Raw genomic sequence first — 9,217 nt, 5'->3', positions numbered from 1 at the left:
TTTACGGGTCATTTAAAAGCAGAAAAATCCCACCACAAGGCATGTGGGGGCCCTCGCCCCCCCCCGGGCACAGGGGGTCGTGTCTGGGGGCCTCACCAGAGACCCCCCCCTGCAGCCGGGCCGGGGGAGTGTAGTGGGACTGTGTGGCATGGCAGGGCTGTGGCACCCATGGGTACCCTCACGGTTGAGGGGGGTCCCGCCCCCCCCCCCCCCCCCGCAGCAGCAATGCTGGCTTTGCACTTAGTGCAAAATGTCTTAAACAGCCACCCCAGTGCCCGGCACAGGGGGTCCCGGCGGCACCGGCACTGGCTTGTGCAATAGGAGCCGGTGCTGGTAGACACTAATGCCCGTGCTGGCTGGGGAAGAGCAGGGCTTGGGGGTTCACCCCCCTCCCGGCGGCACTGGTGCCCACGGTCACACTCAGCCCGGCTTCGTGTGTGCACCAGCGTTAGCACATGCCTTCGGGCTGCAGCACGGCACCAGGGCAGTGCCCGTGTGTGCAGTGCCGGTGCAACGGCTGTGCATGCTGGAGCAATGCTCGTGCAGTGCTCATGCAATGCCTGTGGTGTGCCATGCGGTGCTGGTGCGGTGGCCAAGTCATGCTAGTGGCAGTGGCAATGCAGTGGCCAAGTTGTGCAGGCGCAGTGTCCATGCAGTAGCCGTGCAGTGCCAGTGTAGTGCTGGTGCAGTGGCCATATGGTGCCAGTGCAGTGCCCATGCATGCTGTTGGCAGTGTCCATGCAGTAGCCATACAATGCCGGTGCAGTGCCCATGCATGTTGGTGTAGCGCTGGTGCAGTGGCCACACGGTGCCGGTGCCGTGCAATGCCCGTGTATTCCCGTGCACAGTGCGTGTGATGCTGTGCGCTGCTGCGCTCACCACCTGCCCGTGTGCTGGGGCAGAGCTGTCGTGGGATGTCTGAAGCAGCAGCCATGTCCCCGTCCCCCCCCCCCCGTAGCGGGTGTTGGGGTCCCCCCGGGGCAGCAGCACGATGCCCTGGGGTGGCTCATCCTGGCCAGCACCCCCCCACCCTTCCTTGCACTCCCCCCGGGCCGCAACCTCCCGTCCCTGTCTCGCGTCGCCATCGCACGTCCAGTGTCGGCCCCGGCTTCACCTGGGGTGGGGGGGCAGGACCAGTGCCCCCCATCCTGCCACCTCCCCCGGGTCACCCCCAGTGTCCCCCCCCCCCCAAGCACATACCTCATGGCTCCCGGAGCTGCCCCTGCTTGAGGCCATGTCAAGCCCACCCGGTGCGGCACGGCCCGGCGCGGGGTCCCCCTACTATGCATGGTGGCGGCGGGGGCCGCAGCCGGCGTCACTGAATGTAGGGCGCGGGATGGGGAGGGTTGGGAGGGTGTGGGGGGGGACATGCTGAGCTCCGTGACAATCACAGTCTGTGACGTGCGATTTTAAACCCTTTTGTGTTTTGGTCAGGATTTTAAAGAAAGATATTTTTATGGTAATTGTTGCTGGTCTATTTTACTATATATTTATGTAATAAATATATGATGAAAACAAAAAAAGAAACCAAACCAAACCCAACCAAACCCACCCATAGAGCTTGGCTGGATCCGGCCTCTGCCTCCCACCGCTGCCTGCCAGAGTGGGGGGACCAGGATGGGGGAACCCCCCCCGGTGCTGCTGGCGTTGCTGTGGGGCTGGTGCCCACTGTTGGGGGAACGGGGGTGTCCTGGCATCCCAGCGCCCACCTTTTGGGAGTCCAGTGGATGCCATGGTGTTGGTGCTGCCCCTCGGGGGGGGGCTCATGTGTATTCCCCCCCAAACCCGCGGTGCTATGTACAGGGTGGTGGGTGCCCGGAGGGGTCCATGGGGGCCCTACTGGGCATCGATACGGAAGGAGAGCAGCTTCTCAGAGTGGAGGTTGTTGAGGGTGCGCAGGTCCGGCAACTTCAGCAGCAGTTTGGTGAACCGGGACGTCTCAGCCGGGTGCGTCTTCAGCACGAGGGCACGCAGGGCGCGGATCAGCGTCTCCTGTAGCTGCTCCACTGATGCCGTGTCCTCCATCCCCGAGCGGTCTGCGGCGGCGGGGGGCCGTATGTGGATGGTGACACACACACATCCCCCCCCCAAGCTCCCACCACCCCACGTTACTGCAAGTCCCAACCTGCCGAGACCAGGACGACGGCGGTGAAGAGCCCCAGCTCCTCGTCGGTGAGGTCAAGGGCACTGAGCTTCTCGCTGAACTCGAACATGGAGCTGAGCAGGTCGCCCATGCCCATGCCCCACAGCTCCTCTAGGCTGTATTTTGTCCGGCTCATGAACGTCACCGTCTGCTCCTTCACGTCGAACAGCGAGGCGAAGCGAACCATCAGCACCTGCGGCGCACACAGCGTCAGTGGCACCAGACCAGGCATCTTGCCACGTTGCGGGCCACCATGCAATGCTGTAGACCACCGTATGGTCTGTGCCATGCTCTGTGCCACAGCTCCATGCCATGGAGCACCATGTGATGCCATGGACCATCATACAGTGCCCGGCTATGTGCCATGGCTCCGTGCCATGGGGCTCCATGCCAGTCCATGGGCATTATGCAATGCCGTGGGTTACCATACAGTGCCACGAGGCTCCGTGCCACGCTGTGGAGCACTGGACAGTGCCATGGGGCATGGTGCCCATGCTGCAGGGGCACTGTGCTGGTCCATAGGGTGCCATGAAATGCCGTATCATTCCATGCTGACCCATGGGGCACTATGCAATGCCATGGGACTTTGTGTGGGGCCATGGGGCATCATGCCAGGCCCCACAGCACATCAAACCCCTGCTGATTCAGGGACATACCTCGAAGGTGCCAGCCTTGAGCAGGGTGACCTGGTCATGCTGGGACAGGGCCTGGAAGCCGGGAATGTGCTTGGCAAACTCAACCACCTCACGGACAGCGGGAGTGAAGCTGAGGGAGAAATCCTCCCAGATCTCCTGCACCGAGCGCCCGCTGCGGCCGGGCCGGTGGCTGTTCATGGGGCAAGCCTGCGGGTGACGGCACAGCTCAGCCCGGCCCCGCAGGGCTCCCCCAGTCCCGCACAATGTGCTTAGTGCAATTATTGGCTCAGAATACCCAGGGCAGGGGCAGCGGAACCCCCCATGCACCCACCGGCAGAACGTCCTTGGTGCTGCGGGGCCACGGGCAGCCCTGCGCCGGGGTCTCAGGGTACACAGGGGGGCAGAGCGGGGGCTCAGGGGGGCCGGGGGCCCAGGCCGGGGGTGTGTCCCAGCGCAGGAGGCTGCTCTCACAGGCAGGAGGGGGTCCCAGCTTGTCATGCGCATAGATGAAGATCTCCTTGTGTGCCTTGGCCACTTGCGCGATGACGTCCTCGGTGGCCCCTCCAGGGCTGGGTGAGCGGGGGGGGGTCAGCTGCTGCGGGAACTGGGAGAAGCAGGCGGCGGGGGGGGGCGGGATGAGCGGCGGGGTGGGGCCGGGGGGCAGCAGGCGGCCCCCACCCGGGGCTGGACCCTCGCCCGGGCCGGGCATGGCTGGTGGGACACTGCCCATGCTGCTCATGGCGCTCTGCATCTCTGCCAGCATCCGCTGCTTCTCCCGCTTGGGGATGCGCCCAAAGCGCACCGCTGCAGAGGGAGACATACTGGTGTTAGTGGGCAGATGGGGTGCACCAACAACCCCCCCAGTACTGTGTGATGGGGGTCTGGGGGATGCCAGCAATGTGGCTGGAGGGGATGTAGAGCCTTGAGAACAGGGCAACCCATGCCAGGAGGGGACATAGAGCCCCAAGCATGGGGGTACCCAGTCCTGGAGGGGACATGCAGCCCTGAAAATGGGGGGACCCATCCCTGGCGGGGACATGCAGCCCTGGGCACAGGGGGTCCCATCCCCAGAGGGGTTGTACAGCACTGAATGGGAGGTCCCCGGTTCTGGGGGGAGTTTTGGGAGTGCTGAGCTCACCATCACGTGACATGCCAACCAGCAGGCACTTCTTGAAGCGGCACTGCTGGCAGCGGTTGCGGTTGATGCGGACGATGGAGCAGTTCTCATTCTTGAGGCACTTCTTGTACTGGATGTTCTGCTGGATGCTGCGGCGGAAGAAGCCCTGTAGGGCAGGGAGGGGGTCACCCAGGGCCCCCTACAACACTGCAGGGGCTCCATATCACCCCAGTCCCATCCTGGTACCTTGCAGCCCTCGCAGGCATGGACGCCATAGTGGAAGCCGGAGGCGACGTCTCCACAGACCTTGCAGAGCAGCACCATCCCGTTCAGCTCTGTGGAGGGACAGGGGTGAGCAGGGTCCCGGGGGGACCCCCGCAACCCCCCTTGCGTGCCCCACTCACTGGTGACAGTGCTGCCAGCTTTGCTGGGCGAGCTGCGGCGCCGTTCGTCCGCAGCAACCTGCTGCACCCCAGGGAAGTTAACCGAGGAGCCGTAGGATGAGGAGGAAGAGGAGGAGGATGAAGGGGAGCCATCCTCATGGGAGCCCAACGAGCCTCCACCGTAGGCACGGGAATCCTGGAGGGATCCAGTGGGTGATGGGGGGAAGTATGTGGGGAAGGGCTGGGAGCCAGATTGGGAGCTGCCGTTGGAGCTGTCGCTGCAGAGCGAGACGGGGCTGGTGCGGTTGGGCGAAGCGCAGCTGGAGCCCACGTAGCTGATGACACCGCCTGCAGAGCGGAGCCACCCATGCACTGAGCTGTGCTGGGCTCAGCTGGAGCCAGGATCACAGCCCTAGGCGGGGTGGGCACGGGGGGAGCACCCTGGATGCATCCTGGACCCACGGGGATCCCGCTGCACCACGGCCGCACGTGTGCCACGCACCCTGAGTCAGGCACCGCGCCCAGCAGCAGGCACACGGGCGCCAGCTCCACGTGGAACAGGGACAGACGGGTTAGCCGGGAACGTGTCGGATGGGGACATGGGCACGGAGCCCTGGGAGCACCCATGGGAGGAACATGGGCTGGGAATGCTCTGGAGGCGTAACCGGGATGTCACGACAGTTGCATCCATTGGCTCCCCACAGCACCACAGGAGTCTGAGCAGAGCCTCCTTGCTTATAGGGTCAGTAAATGGGTCTGCAGGGGGGGAACTCCACAAAGATGGGGGGCTCACAGCCACCCCTATGTCACAGACCCACACCCCCCACAAAGATGGGGGCTCACAGCCATCCCTACGTCACAGACCCACACCCCCCACAAAGATGGGGGCTCACAGCCACCCCTACGTCACAGACCCCCACACCCCCCACAAAGATGGGGGGCTCACAGCCACCCCTATATCACAGACTCACACCCCCCACAAAGATGGGGGCTTACAGCCATCCCTATGTCACAGACCCACACCCCCCACAAAGATGGGGGCTCACAGCCATCCCTATATCACGGACCCACACCCCCCACAAAGACGGGGGCTCACAGCCACCCCTATGTCACAGACACACACGCCCCCCCAGTTCCCATGCAGCAACATCTCAGAGCCGGGACATATGGAGCGTGACACTGGGGACACATGGGATCACCAGGACCATGCGTCTCCTGCCGCACACAGCTGCTGCTGGAGCAACCATGGAGCTGCTGGAGCCAGCATGCTACCACTACAGCCCGCCCCCCCTCAGCGAGCCACTTCCAAAGGGGGCCACCGAATTGGGTCCCCAGTGGGTCTTGGGGCCCCACAGCTGCTGAGACATCAAAATAATGGGGGGATCCCCCCACCGCGAAGCCTCGGGCCACCCCCCTCGGGAGGCTTCGGGGTGGGGGGATCCCCCCGAGGGGTTGTACCGGGACACTGGGGCCATTCCCAACCCCATAACACCGGGACACACCCCCTAAACCAACCGCTCCAGTGCGTCCCCCCCTCCTCGTCCAAGCTCAGGCGGCCTCACGCCGCCGCGCCACGTGCTCGCACCGCACGTGGCCTCCGCAGGCCACCGCCCCCTTCACGCTTTGCCCCGCCCACTCTCCCACTTCCTATTGGCAAGTCACGAAGCCCCGCCCCTTTATTGTACACCACCCCCCCCAAAACACCTCTCCACCTCCACCCTCCCCTTTGGTTATAAAGGGAACGCGGCGTCCCCGCTTCTTCGGGGGGTGAGGGGTAGGGGTGACGCCACGGTGACGTCACTGGTGCCGATGACCAATGGGCGGGGGGGAGGGGAGGGGCTGCGGGGAAAACAAACTCCGCACGTGGCAGCGGCGGGGAGGGGGACACGTGCCGGGGGGGGCACCGCCTCCATTCCCCCCGCCCCGTTATTTCCCCGCCCCTTCCCGGTGCTCGTCCCCGGGTGCCCCGCACCGCAACTGCCCGATCCCGCTCCCGATGTGCCGATCCCAGTCCTATCCCCGCGTTCGGGATTCCCCACGTCCCGGTTTTCCCCCCGCCGCGATAAGCGGAGCGCTGTGGTGCTGGTGTTCGGATCACCCCGGTGCCGGTGTTCAGGTCACCCCATTGTGCAAGATTCCCGGTGACAGCTCCCATCCTTGCCTCCCGCGGACGCTACCCGAGCCTCACCCCGCGATGCGGGACCGCCCGGTGCCCGGTAGGAAGGAGCCCCGTTCCGAGTTGCACAGCCCCGGCACGCATCCTCCGCGGTCGGGTCTGCAGGACCCTCACCCGCTCCAGGTGTCTGGATCGCGCCGAGTCGCGCTCTGAGCGCGCAGTCCCCGCCGTGAGCTGACCCCCGACTGCGGTGCCCGCACGGTCCCGGGGTTCCGGTGTGGCACTGACCTGTGCTGCCTGCCTCGGGAGCGGCCATCCTGTGGCCGGGATCGGGGTACCCCGGCTCCGCCGAGCCTCCGGCAGGCGGCAGCGCGCCGAAGGGGCCGGGTGGAGGGGAGCCGCGCCGAGCCGTGCCGTGCCGCCGCCCGGCCGGGGCTGTTGTGCGCCCGCCGCCCGCCCCGCCGCCCGCCCGGCACCGGCCGCGGCTGCGCACTGGGCCGCACGCGGCGCCGCCGCCTCCCCCATGTGATTCCCGGGGAGAGCCTCGTGCCCCAGTGACACACTTTCTGCCGGCGGCCCCGGACCCGCGCTGACACCGGGGCCACCGGGAGCCACCGGGACCCCCGCCCCGGGGCCACCCCTCACCGGCATCCCGCCCGCGGGCACCGGCACCGGGACCGACCCCTGCAGCGGGGACACCCGGGCGAGGCGCGGGCACCCCTGTCACCCTGCACCAGGGACATCTGAGTATGGCATTGTTCCCTGCATGAGGACACCCGGGTACCCCTGTCACACTGCTCAGTGCAGTACCTGCACTGGAGACACCCAAGCATGTCACTGTCACCCTGGTCACCTTGCATGGCATTGTCCCCTGCATAGGGACACACAAATACCCCTATCACTCTGCACAGCACTGTTCCCTGCACTGGGGACACCCTGGCACAGCACTGGCACCCCTGGTCCCCCGCACAGCAGCATCCCCTGGGAACACCTATATCCTCCAGCACATCATGGTCCTTTCACTGGGAACACCCAGGTACCCCAGTCATCCTCTGCGTGGCCAGTCATCCTCTGCGTGGCACCATCCCCTGCGCTGGGGACACCCAGGTACCCATGTCACCCCCCCACATGGCACCATCCCCTGCGCTGGGGACATCCAGGTACCCCTATCACCCCCCCCACATGGCACCATTCCCTGCACTGGGGACACCCAGGCAGTGTGGCACTGGCATTTCAGGACCCCCTGCACCACGGCACAGCTCAGCCCCCTGCTGCACCCCTGCCCACCCCCAGCCCATCTGTAGGGCCACAGGGGCGATGCGGTGGTGGGTGCCTGGTGTGGCACGTGCCTGGCAGCCATGGCCCAGCCTGGGCCAGCTCCAGGGACTGCGGTGCCCAGCACCGCAGTGCCGGGGCTGAGCTGCAGAGCGGATCCGAGTTATGGCTCTGGGGTCCCCGTGGATGCTCATGGCCCCGAGGTTGGGGTGGGTTTTGGGGGTGCCAGCACCCTACTGGGTGCCACGTGCCGAGTGCTGCCCTGGCCCCCAGCCAAGCAGAGATGGTGCAGAGCCACAGATGTGCCAGCGCAAGGAAATCCTCAGAGATAATCCCACAGGAGGGGAGGCCATGGGTGCCCTGGCCATGCTGGGAGCTGTAGGGTGCCCAGGGTGGGGGGACACCAGAGCTCTGGACTCCAAGTTTCCTCTGGCACCAGCACTGGTGGGTGCATGGGGCTGTTACTCGGCTGGGGGCTCCCCAGGGACCTTCACTGAGTGCTGGGGCTGCTACTGGCTCAGGGGGTGATGGGGACACCTGAAGTCCCCTCACCCTGAGTCACTGGGTGGTTGAAGAGTGCCGGCACCTCCCGCTGGTTCCCAGCAGGATGTGCAGTGCCAGGCTGGCATGGGGACAGGGGGATATGGGGGGACACTGGCCCTGGCATGGGGGGACCCTCACCTTCCCATCCCTGTTCCCAGCACTGCAGCCATGACAGGGCTACCCTGATCGTGCAGATGCCACCAGCCTCTCCCGGTGCCTGGTTCCCCCCTGGCACGTTCCTGGCCGCAGCAATTAGCAGTGACTCAGCCGCTCATCCTGGTTGGGAAAACAACCCCACACACGGCACACGGCACACGGCACACGGAGCGCAGCCAGTTCTGCACTGGGATGCCCAGCTGGACCAGGCTATCCAGCTTCCTCAGGGATCCGGGGATGGGTTTGGGGCTGGGAGGGATGAGATGAACCCTTTGGTGTTCCAGTGTGGGGTTCCACTGAGGGATTCCACTGAGGGGTCCCACCATGGGGCACAACAGGTTGGTGTGAGGGTGCTGGGAGCAGGGTCCCCAGGCTGGGTGCACCCCAGCAGCAGGATGGGAGTGAGGGGGTCACCAAAGCCATGGTGACAGTTGGTGCTGCACCTGCTGTGCCTGCACTGGACCCTCAGCAGCCCTATGGCCCTTTCGGGGACCCCCCCAAAAGTCTGGGGCTGCATCCTGGGGGTCACCCCATGCACCCCATCATGGCATTTGCAAGTGCCAACCCGTCCATGGTGCAGATGGGACACGCCAACCAGCTCCAAGGTCACCACGTGCCGCCTCGCTCAGGCACCAGGTGAGCCCTGCCTGGAGTGACTGGGGGACACACATGTCACCCCAGTCCCTGCCACCAGTGCTGGCTCTGCGTGAGGGCAGCAGCCTGCTGTGCCCCTGCCCCATCACATGCTGTACCCCCTGACTGCACCCCGTTGCTCGAGGGGTACAAGGAGGTGGCTGGAGGAAGCCTCTCGGTGCCCGGTTGCCGGTGGTGCCGTGCGGCGGTGCCACG

General features: G+C 65.6%; 1 protein-coding gene across 1 annotated transcript; it reads right to left on the bottom strand.

Annotated features, from left to right (window-relative positions):
- Nucleotides 1-1,460: 1,460 nt before the first annotated feature.
- Nucleotides 1,461-6,796, bottom strand: NR1D1 (nuclear receptor subfamily 1 group D member 1). Its single transcript, XM_030508438.1, has 8 exons — nucleotides 6,683-6,796; nucleotides 4,300-4,626; nucleotides 4,142-4,230; nucleotides 3,917-4,061; nucleotides 3,110-3,582; nucleotides 2,800-2,985; nucleotides 2,126-2,336; nucleotides 1,461-2,036 (listed from the first exon to the last, which is right to left on the bottom strand). The coding sequence occupies exons 1-8, from the start codon at nucleotides 6,708-6,710 to the stop codon at nucleotides 1,837-1,839; spliced, it is 1,659 nt and encodes a 552-aa protein (XP_030364298.1). The 5' UTR covers nucleotides 6,711-6,796; the 3' UTR covers nucleotides 1,461-1,836.
- Between the last annotated feature and the right edge of the window lie 2,421 nt (nucleotides 6,797-9,217).

The sequence above is a fragment of the Strigops habroptila genome, chromosome 19, assembly GCF_004027225.2.
Source record: "Strigops habroptila isolate Jane chromosome 19, bStrHab1.2.pri, whole genome shotgun sequence".
Taxonomy (NCBI): Eukaryota; Metazoa; Chordata; class Aves; order Psittaciformes; family Psittacidae; genus Strigops; species Strigops habroptila.
This window is presented reverse-complemented; position numbering and strand designations above follow the sequence as displayed.